The sequence below is a fragment of the Mesoplodon bidens genome, assembly GCF_964165515.1.
Source record: "Mesoplodon bidens genome assembly, chromosome: 3".
NCBI lineage: Eukaryota > Metazoa > Chordata > Mammalia > Artiodactyla > Ziphiidae > Mesoplodon > Mesoplodon bidens.
Genome location: NC_138178.1, coordinates 88,222,519 through 88,240,220, shown reverse-complemented (window position 1 = coordinate 88,240,220; position 17,702 = coordinate 88,222,519). Strand labels below are relative to the sequence as shown.

The 17,702-nt window shown below is 42.1% G+C and overlaps 1 protein-coding gene across 10 annotated transcripts in view; it reads left to right on the top strand.

Annotated features, from left to right (window-relative positions):
- SEMA6D (semaphorin 6D) overlaps positions 1 to 17,702 on the top strand; it is a 56,521-nt gene that overhangs the window by 25,461 nt on the left and 13,358 nt on the right. For all 10 annotated transcript variants that reach the window (XM_081228198.1, XM_081228204.1, XM_081228203.1 and 7 more), the window contains exons 2-3: positions 16,491 to 16,649; positions 17,049 to 17,160. In XM_081228198.1, coding sequence (XP_081084324.1) covers positions 16,541 to 16,649; positions 17,049 to 17,160 — 221 coding nt within the window. In that variant the 5' untranslated portion in view covers positions 16,491 to 16,540. The remainder of the gene's footprint in view (positions 1 to 16,490; positions 16,650 to 17,048; positions 17,161 to 17,702) is intronic.

Sequence of the window (17,702 nt, the reverse complement as noted above, 5' to 3'; positions counted from 1 at the left end):
AGAACGGCACAGACCTAATTTCTGTTGTCTTGAAGCTGACATGAGTCCAATGAAGATAATAATTTCTGTCCTAAACATTTAAGGACCAAAATAGATAAGGTAGGGCTTCCCTGGTGGCGCAGTGGTTGAGAGTCCGCCTGCCGATGCAGGGGACACGGGTTCGTGCCCTGGTCTGGGAGGATCCCACATGCCGCGGAGCGGCTGGGCCGTGAGCCATGGCCGCTGAGCCTGCGCGTCCGGAGCCTGTGCTCTGCAACGGGAGAGGCCACAACAGTGAGAGGCCCGCGTAGCGCAAAAAAAAAAAAAAAAAGGTATATTTGCTTTAAAAAGTGCAAGATGCTATCAAAGTGAAAGCTCGTTGCCCAACTCTCTGGTCTGGGATGACTATCACTGAGAGCTGGGAGCTCCTGATCCCACCCTCACACACAGAAGCTAGTGAAATACCTCCATCAGATCAGCTACAAAGTACATTTGGGGACACAGAGAGGGGCTAAGAAACCTAGAGGTTCCTGGTGTATGTGACCTGAGCTTCCCACAAGCATATCACACAATTTTTTGTTTTGTTTTGTTTTGTTTTGTTTTTTGCGGTACACGGGCCTCTCACTGTTGTGGCCTCTCCCGTTGCGGAGCACAGGCTCCAGACGCGCAGGCTCAGCGGCCATGGCTCACGGGCCCAGCCGCTCCGCGGCATGTGGGATCTTCCCAGACCGGGGCACGAACCCATGTCCCCTGCATTGGCAGGCGGACTCTCAACCACTGCGCCACCAGGGAAGCCCATATCACACAATTTAAAGAAGAAATTGGAAATGATCTGTTGACCAGTGGGAGGGGCTGCACCACCTCACCCCTGGGTCCAGGGAAGCTAGAGGGCAGCACCTAAAGGCAGTATTTCCAAGACCACGTGATTGGGAGGAGGGGAAAAAATGCACCTTCTGCCATTCTATCTGGCATAGAGTCAGAATGCCACATCCACATTCATAAGCACCAGTGGAGACACATTCCATGTTCAACACATCAGTCGGTTTGTACTACAGAGCCCATTTGTGGTTTGGTGTTATAGATCAGAGGCAGAGATCACAGCTCTCCTGTCTCGGGGTTCAGAGGGGACACATGCATTTTGTATCCTAGGCAACGCCAGCGCTGTAGGAAAAATTTAGAAGTGTGAATTGGGAATCCTGTTACTTTCGGTAAAGAGCCTTTTTCGACCCAGGCACCAAACTCAGAATCAATAAAATCTAATGACTTAGACGGGCCTTAGAGATGGTCGATGTTCTAGCCCAACCCTTCATTTATAGATGAGGAAGCTGAAGCTAGAGGAGGTGTGGCCTCTTGGCTGCTAGAGTAGAATCTAGATTGCTCAGTCCCCTGTTATCTCTAGGTGTGTTTGATATGTTTGACGCCTGGGATGAAGTTAGCATCCCCATAAGGAGAGGCGAGAATAAATGTAGATAAGGGTAGTATAACCTTTGAGGCATAATTATCTCCAGCAATAGCATGGACCACGCAGCCCTTCCTCAAGGTGGTGCCGCGGTCAGCCTTGCCCTGGCTTCCTGGCACTCACCTGATTACAGAACATGATTGCAGGAGCTCAGGGATTGCTCTTTTAGGTAACTCACTCAGGCCTCACAGCACCTCTCTGAGAGGAGCTGCTAGTTATCCCCACTTCACAGGGAACTGAAGTACAGAGCGGTTAAGCAGCTTGCCCGAGGCTACTTAAGTGACCAAGCTTGGTCTCCTCCCTAGGCATTCTGGCTGCAGAGTTCATGTTTGCAATCATGGCACTGCACTGCTCAGCACTCACTCAGGCTCCACCCCAGAGGAGGAAGGGCCCAACTTTTCTCATACCCGCTCGGTGTTGAATAGATTCAGTAAAACTCAGCCGTTGGCATCGATTTACCTAGACTCCCATTTTGCCTCGGTGGACCCAGAGGTTTCAAAAGCTCATAGATATCATAGATAACAGAGCCCAGACAAAGGTCTACAGGTGAGTCACAGGTGAACTGACTCAGGCCCAGGCAGGCTGGGCCCTGGCAGAGCTTTTTCTGGCCATAAAAATTCACTTGGGTCAATTTATTAGTCCAGGTCTGTTGGTTGAACCCTCACCAGGGGACCTCATTTCCATCAGTAGAACAAAATAACATTTTTAGAAGTTGTTTCGAAATGGTTATAAACTAACAGGAAGTTGCAACAAGAGTAGGGTCCCATGTACTCTTCACCCAGGAAGTGGATTTTTAAAGACAAGTCAGAACTGAATTCTCTAATGGAATGCAGATAATAGTAGTGCTTTATCGTAGATCTTTCTGAACAGTTAGTAATCAGTCTCCACATTTGCCACAGACAAGCAGCTGTTACTGTGTTTTCAAATACAGAGGGCAAATACAAAGGCCATATTTTTTGGCAACTGGAAACCATAGTGCTTGGACCAGGAATTTTTGGCTTTACAGATTTTTTTTAAGTCTACTTTGCTTTCTCTGGGTTGTTAAATTTAACCCTTCAACAGCTATTTGAAATCATGACATCACCTGGGAACCACTGGTGAGGTGATTTGCAGAAGATGAGACAGGAAAACATTAGCTTCTTCATGTAGAGCAAATTCCTGTCATTGGCAGGGATGAGAAACTTACATCCATAGACTCTCATGACATCTGGGTTCTGCACCAGCTTTACCACTCTTGGACCTTGAGTCCCTTAATTTATCTCCTTATTCTCTCCTAGGAATAGTAGCAGCAGCCCATCCTCAGTCCTCCCTCGCCTGGGTATTGTTCATGTTCTTTGAAAACCTAAAACAGGCACCATACAGGATATTGAAAGCTATGGCTCTGCAGTGGTGGCATCAGACAAGTCAGCAGAAACAGAGCAAACATGCTCTACTTCTGTCATCCCAGCCCAGAGGGCAGAACCAGGCATGGACCCAGGCCCTATTAGCCCGAACAGAATGTCTGCGCAGGCCATATGGCAGCCCCAGCAGGTAATCTAGTAGAATAAGCCAATGTTCCAAAGACAGGCTGAGTCCTTTGGCATCTCAATCATCCCTTGGAACCAGGAGCCCTTCCTTTGTCTAGAATGGTTCCTTTCCTGGAGGCCAAAGGGAAGCAGCCGAGCCTGGCAGGGACCACACGTGTGGAGGAGATAACACAGGAAAAGCTTTTAATGTCTCTTGTCACTAGTTAGCCTTGAAAGCCCTGCAGTCCTCCCTGGAAAAAGGACACACCATTGTATTCATTTCTGCCACAGCAACCTTCTGCTTTCTCTCTCTCTTTTTTTCTTTTTTTCAATTGCAGGCGGTTGCTATATTTTATATTTTCACAAAGCTAGTCCTCATCTTGATCTCTTAAGAAGTTGATGTGTTTTGTCATCTGCCTGGGTAGCAGATTCTCTCTGCTTAGCTATGGGGCTCATCCCCTCATTAGTTTCTTTTGTTATTTTCACTTTAAATGAAGATTGTTTCTAGGTCAGTTTAGCTTTAAAATGTTACCTGATTTGAGTTAGGATGGACAGGCAAAATCTTGTAGGCAAGGTGTCACTAGAATTATGCTCCCCAGAGCCATGGTTCCGATCAGAGGTCAAATTCTGGGATTCCTGTTCAGATTTGCTTAGAATTTGGCAGAGGCAGGTTAGATCCTGTTTTCTGTCCCTTCCTGCTCAATTCCTTTTAAGTGCAGTTCCTTTGTGAATTATTAATATTTGACCAGAAACATTACTGCTGGAGATATTGGTATGCTTTGCTTTAAGAACACCTAGACTTAAAATGAAAACCTGACATAAGAGCTGCTTTAATTTTCAGAAAACGTCTTTAAATAGCCAGCTTTCCTCATGCATGTAAAATATAATTAAAATAAACAAAACTGACCCAACTTTTAGGAAGACATTGATTATAAAAGCAAGGCATTAATAACGAACACAACAGGCTTCCGTACCCTGCAGTGTGCCCTTTTCTGCCTTCCATGGTGTCTACTGCCACCTTTCTTTCTTTTCTATCAGAATCTAGCCCCAAGGAAAGATCTTACAAATGTATTCATACTGATTTCTGGCTTATGTTACGCTCCAGCACTACATACTTTATAACTGGAAAAAAGCCCGTCAGCCAAAGAAAAGAATTTCCCATTGCAGAATCTCCAGCATCAGTCAGCCATTAGGCAGGTTGATTTTTATTTTATTTTTCCTTGTTGGGTAGTGGGGAGTCAACAGACTTCCTTCTCTGCCAGTTCCATATACTCCACTCTTTAATTTCAGGAACAGCTCAGTTTTCCTTTCCTTGTTCTGGGAAAGCTGCAAAATGAGGAGGAATTTCAGCGGGGGGTGACGGAAATCACTTACTCTTTTGGCCTGTGTTACCCATGCCTCCGATCAAAGAGCAGTTTGTTAAAGATGGGAGGGTGTGAAAGGAGGCATCTGTTGCCATTTGCAAAAACCTCTTAGATTTGGAGCACCTGGAAACGCCTGGGGTTGATGAGGGTTGTGTGCTACTGCTGTTGCAGCGAAATGGTAGACCCAAGACTCCAGGTGTTTGGGGCGATGGTGACGAGGTGTTCCCACAGCTGAGTCAGCCACGTGTACAGCCTCCATCTATTTCTTTTTTTCTCTATCCTTTACATAATGACTGAGGACCTCCTACATTCCAGGCCCTGTGCCTCATGCAAAGGATAAAGAGGACAAATACAACGTGCTCTCTGTCTCGAGCAGAGCCCAGTTTAGTAGGGAAAATGTGAAAATAAGTAACATTTTGATGAGGTGGTGAGTTCTGTAATAGAAGTCTTTACACAGTGTCATAGTATGATTAGTCATCCCGAGGGGAACAGAGCGCCCAGGGGAGCAGGATTTGGGGTAGTTGGAAGAATGGGAAAGGGGCAAAGGCCAGGGACATTTTGATCTGGTAAGTAGACAATTTCCAGGAAGGAATTTTGAGAGAGAATAGTATGTGCAGAAGACACTGCTTTAGGATGAAGATTGGGAAGCATTAGTAGCTGAAACAGAGAAGCTGGCAAGAATCAAATTGTGGAGGACCTTGTAAATCCTGGAAATAAATTTGGACCTTATCATAGAGGCCTTAGGGAACCATAAAATTGTTTTTAGACAAGGAAGTAACAAGAAGCTATTCGTGCTTTGAAAAGATCATTCTGGTGGCTTTGTGGAGAATAAACTAAAAGCCTAGGAGGGCAGAAACCAGTTCAGGGTAGATTCTAGAACAATGAAAAGAGAAATCAACAGGATGTACTGACAGGTTGGAAACAGGATGATGGAGGGGGAGAGATCTAGGATGACTCCCAGGTTTAAGGCTTCAGTGACTGAGTAGGATCTTAAAAATATTACTAACAACAATAATAATAATAATCGTTGGATCCTTACCAGGTGCAAAGGGTTTGGCTACGTGCTTTACACAGATTATTTCATTAAATCATTGTAATATTAGTGCTTAAATTATCTTCATTTTATTGCGTGAAAACTTGAGACTTTGAGAGGTGAAGTGACAGGCCCAGGGTCACATGGCTGGTAAGTGATAGTGCATGAACTTGAACCCAAGCACTTGGAGCTCAGAGCCTGCCCTCTGTAGGGAATTTAGCAGGAGTACAAGTCAAGACAGAGTATCTGAAGTTCAGATTTGCACCTTCCAAATTTAAGTTGCCTATATTTTAGGAGCCGAAATAGCTAGCAAAAGAGTTGCAAGCTGGATCTGGAGCAGAGACGTATGATCTCTGCTGGGCATGTTGAGTGAGGATTCATCAATTAATCAGTGGTAGTGAAGAAGGTGTGTGTAGTGTGGGTGAATCTTCAAAGAGCCTGAACAGAACCATGAAGAACCACATCTAAGGGTGGGCATGTTCGGACAAGTTTGGGAAGGTTGCTGACAAGGAGTAGCTAGAGAGGTGAGGAGATAACTATGAAAGCCAACAGTAGAGTTTCAAGATCTGATGGAGGGACCACCATGACTGAATACTTCAGGGAGATGAAAGAAGATTTAAAATGAGGATTGAGGGAATTACCTGGCCATCCAGTGGTTAGGACGCCACACTTCCACTGCACGGGGGCATGGGTTCGATCCCTGGTCGGGGAACTAAGATCCTGCGTGCTGCGAGGGACGGCCAAAAAAAAAAAAAGAGGATTGAGTTGGATTTGACCGTAAGGTGATTGATGGACAAGAGTTGAAGTTAGACTGAAGTGAGTTAAAAATTTAATAAAAAGTGAGAAAATGGAGACTGGGCTGAGACTTCTCTTCAAAGCAGTTTGGCTGGGGAAGGGGTGAGAGACAGGGAGGTAAAGGAGGCAGCCTCAGGATCAGGGAGATACTGTTTGTGATGTGAGCCACTTGAGATGCTGGTATGTGGAGGGGAAAGAACGTGGGAGCGGTGGGTATTACACCAGGATGTTTATCTGAGCAGGTAGGGAAGTTGGACTCTGCCCTCCAGCCCTCAGAAGGAGCTCATGGACTCTGAGAAAAAGTGCTCCTACACTTTGAATTTATCTCCCTTTTATTTTATTTTTTTTAATAGGCTTTCTTTTTTTTAACATCTTTATTGGAGTATAATTGCTTTACAATGGTGTGTTAGTTTCTGCTTTATAACAAAGTGAATCAGTATACATATACATATATCCCCATATCTCCTCCCTCTTGCGTCTCCCTCCCTCCCACCCTCCCTATCCCACCCCTCTAGGTGGTCACAAAGCACCGAGCTGATCTCCCTGTGCTATGCGGCTGCTTCCCACTATCTACCTTACGTTTGGTAGTGTATATATGTCCATGCCACTCTCTCACTTCATCCCAGCTTACTCTTCCCCCTCCCCGTGTCCTCAAGTCCATTCTCTAGTAGGTCTGTGTCTTTATTCCTGTCTTACCCCTATGTTCTTCATGACATTTTTTTCCCTTAGATTCCATATATATGTGTTAGCATACGGTATTTGTCTTTCTCTTTCTGACTTACTTCACTCTGTATGACAGACTCTAGGTCCATCCACCTCATTACAAATAGCTCAATTTCATTTCTTTTTATGGCTGAGTAATATTCCATTGTATATATGTGCCACATCTTCTTTTTATCTCCCTTTTATTACATGAAGAAACTCAAGCCCAAAAAGTGAGGTTTCCTGTCCGTGGTCACATAGCAAGTCCATGACCCCAGATCTACTGGTGCCTGGTCCCTTCCTCTCCTGCTGCCGGTGTCAGTGGGAGAAGCAGCCCTGACATTCCTTATGCTTTCAAGCTCCCAGTCCTCCAGACTGACTGTTCCCTGCTCCATCAGAATGTACATCCTTACAGATTCTGGTGTGTCAGCAGGGCTTCAGCTGTGTTGCAGGGGGTGAGTCAGAGAGCTGCTTTGTCATTTTCTCAACATGCCAGAGGGCAATGTTTTAAGTTGTTAAAGTGTCATTAACAGAACAGTGCAGGAAGCCTCTTCCTCTCACCTGGGCACCCAAGTTCCCAGAGGGAGGAAGGGTCTCGAAGTCAAGGGCCTTTCAGAAACCTCTTCCTGGCCCAGGGTTAGGGAGGTTATATTTTGTTCATACATGGTGCCCTGGTCCCCAAGCCCTTGTGCAGGAGAGGATCGGGCCGAGGGGAGGATGGTGGCAGTGGGGGTGACAGTAGAGCTTCCTTAAATGAGAGAGCTGATGCTCTCCCAAGAGACTCCATCAGTCAAGAATCACTTGGTGAGCCTGGATGTAAGTAGCTACCCACGCTGCTGAGAAGTGCCCAGAGTACCCTGCCCCAACTCTGCTAAGAGGTCTTCTGGAATCTGTATCATCATCTCCTCTTCTCACATTCTTATACTCCAGAGGTTATGCTGTCAGCCTGGTTGTCACACCATTCTCATTAAATACTGATGTTGAGCACAGATTAAAATCCATAGCCCTACCCAGAATGCACTGCCTAGTATCTAGAAACGTGAATGCTCTATAAACATAAACTTCTCTTTTGTAGTTGACCTTCAATGTCAACGCTCCGTGTGTTGGTAAGGTTCCAAGGAATAGCAATTAACTTCCTTCTCTTTGTTCTTTTTCAATCTACTTAAACCCATTGCTCCTTTTCCGTTTTGTCATGTGGGGCTGTCAGGCCGTAGACCTATAACTCCTGTAACTCCATGGGCCGTCCTTCTCATGGACTGCAATGTAAACAGTGCCCCCTGGAATTTCATAGACTGTGGAGTGAATGGTGCCCTTTGCTGCAGCTCCCGGCCCACCCCGCTTCTCTCCTGTAGTTCACAGCACGCTCATATAAAAGAATGAATGCTACTTGGGAGCAGAACCTAGGGTGCTCATCCTCCCTGGGTCTTTTGCTCTCTGTTGTTATTGTTGTTTTGTTTAACAGTATTAAGTAAATCGAAATCAGACAGGAATCCAAAATGCTAATCTTGCCCGGAGTTATTTCGCAGAGCTGGTAGTTTTCAGGACACATGACTAGTTCTTTTGTTTCTTCCTTCATTTACAGTTTATTCACAGTTGTATCAAGTATTGACAACTGTGAGACCTGCTTGTCCCAAGGGACTGACTCTTCTTCAGGGTCTGAAGAACTACAGGAGGACTTAACTAGGCCAAGGATGGGAGGCAAGAAGGGCCATCCAGAGGGAGGAGGGGCAAAGGCCTGGTGGAAGTAGATAACATAGGACATATTCCAGGGCCAGAACCATAGCCAGGGTGGTAGAAGCATGAGTAAAGAGGGAGAGAGACTCAAGATAAGGCTGGAGAGGGAGCCAGGACTGAGAGCAGGAACTGCCTTAAAGCCTCATTGCAAAGATCTGGACTTTCTCCTAAGAGTAATAAGAAGTTCCTGGAGGATTATGAGATTCTATGATGGGGTTTATATTCTGAAAAAGTCATTCTTGTTGCATCTACAGAATGAATGGGAGACAAACAAGGGGCAGACAGAAAAGTAGGGAAAAGGTCAGAAGAATGTGGTCAAAGGCAAGGCAAGGAACCACGGTGCTTTAAAAAGCTGTGGACAGCCAACTGCGTCTAAAGCTACTGAGGGATTACATGAGATGGGACTGGCAAGTATCCATTGCATTGAGCTACCTGGAGGTCATCAGTGTTTTTACTAAAAGACGTTATTGAGAGAGGAGCTAGAACAGAGGCAGTAGAAGACTGAGTGGGAGGTGAGGAGATGACAACAGTGAGAATGAAAAACTTTTTGTCAGTGTCTGCGAATGGAAAGAAAGAGATAGGCGGTGACTAGAGAAGGATCTGGGGTGACAGGAGCTTTTTCACCTTTTTTGTTTTTGAGATGAGAGGGGTGTGGGCAAACTTAAGTGCTGATGGATAATATTTAAGCAATAAAATTTTATAGAACATGCCGGAAGAGAAGAATATAATCCATGCTTTTTTCTGTTCCAGGAAAAACAGAAGGGGTTGGGTTTAAAGCCCATGGAGGGGAGTTGGGGAGTGAAATCCTCTTAAAACAGGAGAGAGGGAGGAAAAACTTCATGACGAAGCATATAGGTTGATGTCCTTGGTAATGGGAAGGGGGAAGGATTGAGGAAGCTCCTAACTTACGGCTTTATTTTCTATGTGAAGTAGCTATGAGGAGGGAGAAGAGATGAGGGCCTTGAGGTGAATGGGGAAAGTTTAAACTTACTGATTTGGGGTGTGGGCAAATCTAGTAGAGAAACATGGGATCCCCACAGTTTTATAGTGTGAGTTGTAGTTGGTGGTCAAGAATTCTGTGACATTGGTACGTACCAAATTGCCGCAGACCGTGGTTGTCTTCCCTACAGCAGCTCAGCTGCTCTGGGGAAGGTGCAGAAGGCTGTGTTCATCCTAGGTAGAAACTTTGCAAGAAAGTCTGACACAGTAACAAGGGATGAGGGAGTCTAGAGTACAGGCAAAAGTATTATTGAAGTGGTTGACTACCGAATATTCCATATAAGATGGATAAAGTGGTATGACAAGACTGGGGATGAATAATGGATTAGAAGTTAGGAGAAGAAAGGAGAGCAGTTAGCAGACTGAAGGCCCTGATGAGAAGGAAGAGTAGTCTGGTGAAAGCAGTCAAACCAGCTGGAGGGACAGAAGTTTGGGATCAAAGCATGCAGTGCTTGACTTCATGATTTTTGAGGTGAAGAAGCTATAGCTGATAACTCCAAGAGTGGAACCATGGACCAGGACTGCTAAAGTCTTTGAAATGTTTTTCTTAGAGAAAGTGACTGGGAATTTATCAGCTAAAAGAAAGGAGGAGGGGCAGAACCTCAAGTAAGCACAGGATTTTATTGTAAAAGGATGGAGGCCCAAAGTCTAGAAGAAATACTGGGAAACTGGGCAGAAGCAACACCACTGTCAGATGCTGAGGTGTAGGGGGGAGTATGAGAGTCTAAACAGCTCCTCTTTGAGAAGTAGCATTTCCAGAAGAGAGCCAGGGATTTAAAATCAGCATGGGGCTTGCCTGGTGGCGCAGTGGTTGAGAGTCCGCCTGCTGATGCAGGGGACACGGGTTCGTGCCCCGGTCTGGGAGGATCCCACATGCCGCAGAGCGGCTGGGCCCGTGAGCCATGGCTGCTGAGCCTGCATGTCCGGAGCCTGTGCTCCGCAACGGGAGAGGCCACAACAGTGAGAGGCCCGCAAACCACCCCCTGCAAAAAAAAATAAATAAAATCAACATGGTTCTTTCTGGGTTCTTTGGACTGGGGAGAAAATTAAGTAGGCCTACTGCATTTCTGAATTCTCATTTCCTTTGAACTAATATAGCTTTAAGAGAGACAGACTATAGATCAATTTCTCTATCTGGGATTCATTAATTTCAAATTTGGCCACTATTCTGTAACCATAAAAAGAACTTGTATTAACCAACCATATAAATTCTCTTGCTTAAAGAACTTCCTTTCAGTGTTTCTTTTAGTTTGGGCCTGCTAACAATAAATCTCTCAGTTTTTGCTTATCTTAAACATCTTATCTTGCTTCATTTTTGAAGAATATTTTCACTGGTTATAGAATTCTAGGCTTGAAATGTAATTTCTTTCAGCACTTTAAAAATGTCATTCTGTGGTCTACTGAATTCCATCATTTCTATCGATAAGTCATCCGTCAGTATTCCTGCTTCTTTGAAGGTAAACTATCTTAGCTTTTAACATTTAAACAATTTTTATTTTTAGCATCTTGACTATGATATATTTAAGTGTGTTTTCTCTTTGTATTTAGAAGTTCTTAGAGCTCCTTTAATGGGTGCCTTATTGTCCTTCATCAGTTTTACAGCCATTATCTTGTCAGTTATTGCTTCTGTCCATTTTTCTCTCTCTCCTCACTCTCAGGGACTCCCATATGTGACAGCTTGTCACAAGATCCTGTGTGTCTCTTACTCTCTGGTCAGTTTTTTCCAACCTTTTTGCTGTCCATGTTTCTGTGTGGTATTTTCTATTAACCTATCTTTCAGTTCACTAATCTTTTCTTCAGCTGTAAGAAATATGTTGCTAAACACATCTATTAAGAAGCTTTAGTTCTGTGCTTTTTAGATGTAGAATTTATATTTAATTCTTGTTTAATAGATTCTAGGTATCTGGTAAAATTCTCCATCTTGTCATCTTTTTTTCTTGGACAAAATAAACATAGTTACTTTTTAAAACTATATCTGAGAATTCTAATACCTGGGTTACCTGTGGTCCTATTTTCTATTGTCTTTTTTCTCTCTTAATCGTAGTTCTTGGAATGTCTAGTAATTGCCGCTTGAATGTTGAGCATTTTGTGTAAAAAATTGTAGTCTCTGTCACTCAAGCCCTGGCTATCTTGGCAGCTCTGAACTCCTTTTAAGAGCTATCCTCATTATATTTAGGATTAAAATCAAGAATGTAAGGGGGAAGGCCATACAAAAAAAAAAATCCAAAATATACTCAGATTCCCTGCTCTCTCACTGAAAGGAATAACCTCATATAGGTATGTTCTTTACTATAAGCTTACACGTAAGGAAGGTGGTTCCCTCCTCCTTCTTGGAGGCATCTATGTCTATGAAGCTGTACCTTATCCTCTAAGAATACCTCTATTATTGTTATGATGATGTACATAAACTGTTGTAAATAAATAGCTGTATAAAATGAAAGAGTAAACATATCTTTTTTTTGGCCCTTTTGCACAATAAGATCTAACAATAATAGTCATGATAATATTCAATAAGATTTACTAGAGATTTATTATAGGCCAGGTTCTGTGTTAGACGGTTTGTATAGATTATCTCATTTAATCCCCAGAAGAACCTATGAGGTAGTAAAGGTAATTATTCCTATTTTACACATGAGGAAACTGAGGTTTAAAGGGTTAATTCACCTTAAACAAGGTTCCAGAGCCAGGAAGTAAATGGCACAAGCAAGTTTGTACTCAGATCTTTGTAACCTCAAGGTCTAGGTTCTTTTCCAACATTTTGTCCTGCCTCATGTCTTGCCTTCATTCCACATAACTGGTTTGATGGTTTCACCGAGCCCTGGAATCCTGGGATATTTCCTTAAATAAAGTGAGAACAAAGTAGTCTGAGGGGTTTACATGCAAATAAATCTGCTTCCTGGTACATTTTTCTTGGGTATTTCCAGATTCTTACCTCCCCTACTCAGCTTTGTTTTGATATATGTTTTTACATTAAATGCTTCCATTTATAAGTTCTGTAGCAAACCTGAAAGTAATTTTTTCAATAAAGCTTTATGCAGGGACAGGAAGTAATTAGTGGTGGGGTTTTATTTTTGGAGGATGAGATTGATGAGGGGTGGGGTATAGGGAGAAATTGCTTTCTGCAGTGTCAGATGAATGAGTTACAGGAAATGATGGCTCAGCCAGCACTTGGTGCTTGCCAGTGAGTCAGCAGTGATTCCACCCTCAGTCGCAATGCTGGAATCACAGCTGTGAAAGACACTCTTCCTGGTGAGAGCCCCTCCCTGCCTTGCTGTCTGGGGCATGGAAGCTGTGCCCCCATAATGTGAACCATTCAGTTACCTGTCCTAGTGGAGAAAGATTCACAGAACTACCTTCTTGGGTTCATGCCGATATTTCTGTGTTTCTTTAGGATTCACTGGTGTTTCTGGTTTTTTCCTCTGATACCCAGCAGAAACATCCAGTTTGGGATTGATGTAATAGCAGAATTTAATTCCTAGGGCAACATTTCATATTTTTACACTGCTTCAATGTCTAGGGTCTTTTTTTATTATTATTATTGAAGTATAGTTGATTTACAAATATTGTGTTAGTTTCGGGTGAACAGCAAAGTTATTCACTTATACATATATATATATTCCTTTTCAGATTCTTTCCCTTTATAGATTATTACAAAATATTGAGTATACTTCCCTCTGCTATATAGTAGGTCCTTGTTGTTTATTTATATATAGTAGTGTGTATATGTTAATCCCAAACTTCTAATTTATCCCCCACCCTTTCCCCTTTGGTAACCATAAATTTGTTTTCTATGTCTGTGGGTCTATTTCTGTTTTGTAAATAAGTTCATTTGTATCTTTTTTTATAGCTTTCACATATAAGCAATATCATATGATATTTGTTTTTCTCTGTCTGACTTAATGATAATATCTAGGTCCATCCATGTTGCTGCAAATGGCGTTACTTCATTCTTTTTTATGGCTGAGTAATATTCCATTGTATACATATATATGTGGTATATGTATATATATGTGGTATATGTATATATACCACATCTCCTTTAGGGTCTTTATAAATGGGAAAACACTGTGGAAAAGCAAGACAGGAAGATGCTGCTTCAGGAAAAATGGTAGATTGAAAGAGGTCATTTTATCATGATTGAAAATATGTGTGTGTGGCAAGAAGATTAGAATGAAATCATTACGGTTGTTTGGTTGAGATGGTAGGATTGTTGGTGATTGCTTTTTACTTTTTTTCTAGGTTTGGTAAATAGGCTCAAGTTGTAAAATTTATTCTAAAAACAGTCGTTTCGTATTTTAAACTAATTATCCACTTGTGGGGGAAAAAACTGGCCAAATAGCTTTAATATTTTAGGATATCTTTTTCCCAGACTTTGCTCATATTGTTAAGGTCAACTTGGTTATATGACCAAGTTGACCTTAACAATAACATGGTGTCCTGTGGGAAGTGGGTAAGGAAGATTAACTTTGCTCAGAAGCTGTAGGTGCCAAGCTTGTAGTTCTTTTAGAAATTAATGCTAAGAGAGATTGAAGAACCTTTCCCAGGTCGATTAGCTGGTAAGTGGTGGAGTTCCATTCAAGCCCCAGTCCCATTGCCACCAAAGTCCACACTCTTTCAACTAGAGTATAGAATGATGCTGCTGCAGGGCCCAGTCCTCCAGGCTTTTTTGCAGGGCATTTTTATTTTTATTTTTTAATTAATTTTTATTGGAGTATAGTTGATTTACAATGTTGTGTTAGTTTCTGCTGTACAGCAAGGTGAGTCAGTTATACATATACCTAAACATATAGCCACTCTTTTTTAGATTCTATTCCCATATAAGTCATTAGAGTACTGAGTAGAGTTCCCTGTCCTATACAGTAGGTTCTTATTAGTTATCTATTTTATATATAGTAGTGTGTATATGTCAATCCCAATCTCCCAATTTAGTCCCCCTTCCTGCTTGGTAACCATAAGTTTGTTTTCTATATCTGTGACTCTATTTCTGTTTTGTAAATAGGTTCATTTGTACCATTTATTTATTTATTTATTATTTTTTGTGGTACGCGGGCCTCTCACTGTTGTGGTCTCTTCCGTTGCGGAGCACAGGCTCCGGACGCGCAGGCTCAGCGGCCATGGCTCATGGGCCTAGCCGCTCAGCGGCATGTGGGATCTTCCCAGACCGGGGCACGAACCTGTGTCCCCTGCATTGGCAGGCAGACTCTTAACCACTGCACCACCAGGGAAGCCCTGTACCATTTTTTTTAGATTCCACATATAAACGATATAGTATTTTAAGTGTGTTAACTTACTGCTGGATTAGTTGTCCATTGAGAAAAATCGTATTGCAATATTTTTCTCTCTTTTTGAAAAACTAGCGTTCTAAATTCCACATATACATACTTGGCTTCTACTCTAGTTAGAAAGACAAATACTGAGAGTGTTGTAAAGAATGCATGTGTGTGCATCTGTGTTTTTGACATTAAGAAGATGAAAGAGTCATGGGCAGTACTTAGTTGAGTGGTCGTACTCCCCCAGAATTTGAAGTGATTCTCATGATCACACCTAAAGTTCTTAGATATATGAGACTGAGGCTGAAGCTAAATGTTTTATTGTTCAGTATAGTAGCTATAAGTGACAGTTTCTGTTGAAGAAGGAATGATATTGTTGCGAAGCAGAAGTTTTACAGTTTCACAAAAATACCCATTGGCCCAGTAGGGCCTTAATTTATTTTTCTAATAAATTAATAACATTTAAAGATTTTTGCAGCTAATATTGTACAATTAACACTATAAGCTTTGTTGAGATACTGACATACAATATACTGCACATATGTAATTGTACAACTTGTTAAAATTTAACATATGCCTACACCTATGAAACATCCCTTCAGTAAAGATAATGAATGTATTCATTAACCACCCCCAAAGATTTTTTTGGAGTGCTATATTTTCTAAGAAAAAAAAAACCCAGCCATTTAATCTCATTATCTAATTTGATGAAAAAGGCCTGGATGGGGACTCAGGTGATGTGAGTCTGGACTCTGATCCTTCCCTAAATAGCTCCATGAAATTCAGCGAGTCCCTTAATTTTTCCAGGTCTTAGTTTTCTTATCTGAAAAATGAGGGGGTTGAACTAGATGGTCCCTAAGGCCCTGTATGGCTCTAAAGCTTAATAAAGCTAAGAGGACAGGCATATTTAGGGTATTGGTTTGTGTCCAAATGGTTTTATGTAAAAATATAGGCTTCCCCAGTCATCTGGTGTCAGCTGTGCTGCTTCATCCCGGCCCCTCTCTGCTTGATTGATTGATCACGAAATCATTTCATTTCATTTAATTCTCTTTCACCCTGATTCAAGGTCATTCATGTCATTACTTTCATGTTGCTCTTTCTAAGCTTAGGGAACTGTTCTACTTAAGAATTTAGGGGTAGGGCTTAAATAATGCTGGGAATTTGGCAAGCCTCAAGGGGCTGTGAGGGACAACAGGACTGATAGCTCCTTGGATACTCTCGAGGCAGCTTGGGCATTTTAGGGGGGAGGGGGCAGAGACGAGCTGTACTGGATTTATTTCAGGGATGGGGGAAGGGAAGCAGACTGGAGTTTAATTAAAATTCGAATCCCAACTTTCCCCATCTTCTTATCAGCAACCAGCATTTCTGTTTGTGGTTCTGGTGATTTTGCTGTGATAACATATGTAGTTACCTCAAAAACTCTTGCAAATTGGCCTAAAATTTCAATATGCTCACCAGATGCTTTAATCAGACTTGGCATGATTCCATCTTTGGCCTGTGTTTTCAGAGATACCTCCTCCACCACTGCCATCTTTCTTAAGGGAGGGGGGTGCATTGGAGAGCTGGTGGTGAAAATTAGCTGATTGCAAATGACAAAACAGTTTCATCACAGCATAGAGATCTTTCCAAACTATTTCTGTTTTCCCGTAGCTAAGTGGGATTTCTGAGGAGGGGCTGCTCTGATTTCATCTTGGCCCACCATGAGGTTCTTCCTGCTTTGTGCCTACATGCTGCTTCTGATGATTTCCCAGTTGAGAGCAGTCAGCTTTCCTGAAGACGATGAACCCCTTAATACTGTTGACTACCACTGTAAGTAATCTAAAGAACATTCTCCTTTTCTAAGAAGGAAGCTTTTTAGGTTTTGATTTTCTGAGCATATTCATTTTTAGAAAGAGAGAGAGAGTTTTATGTCTTTCTAATGTTTTACATACTAATTTATCCATAATCATTTCCTAGTGTCTGGAGAAAATGGGACAGTTTAGTTAGGTGCTTTTCTAAAGCAACCCATATATAGGTTATATGTTTTCAGTTAAAAGAAAAAGACCATTTGCTGACATTCACGGTCCTTTATTCATTCATATTCAAGACCTTAAGAGAGGAATTTAGTTAAAACCCTTTTACAACTAGTATATACAGCTAATCAATGCTGTGTATTGATTCTTCAGCTCCGTAATCCTGACTGATGGTTTAGCCCACTTTTACTTGCAGATTCAAGGCAATATCCGGTTTTCAGAGGACGCCCTTCAGGCAATGAATCACAGCATAGGCTGGACTTTCAGCTGATGTTGAAAATTCGAGACACACTTTATATTGCTGGCAGGTAATTTTCCTCTCGTTGGTTTATTAGATTAAAATTCTTTTCTCTTGTGGTGCTTGCATAAATGTGTCTAGTTCCTGAAAAACTAATATGTATTGTGATCAAAAATTGCACGTAGCCAAAAATAGTCACCTGGAAGAGTCAGTGTTGTGTACCAGGAACAAAATATAGCAAAAACCTTTAGCAGTCTTATTTTATTACTGCCATCAAGAAATCCTACACCATTCTTTATTCCTAAAGCAGCAGGAGAAAAAAATCATTCTTTATTCCTTTTTAACTTGGAATTATTCAAGCAAATATTAGAAGTATGTCTGTGCTAATACCAAGTAGCAGTTTGACCCATGCCTGAAGAGCTTTCTTTGCTCCCTAACCACAGTGATATATAAAAGCAACTCACTAATGAAAAAGCACTCTTTGTTGACTTTGCTGGAGACAGAGGAAATCCAAATGATCTCCAAAACACAATAAAAGCAGATCTGTAAAAATAAAATAAGAATCAGCTTAACATTTTTATGTATTCACATGATATGACTTACTGCCTTGTT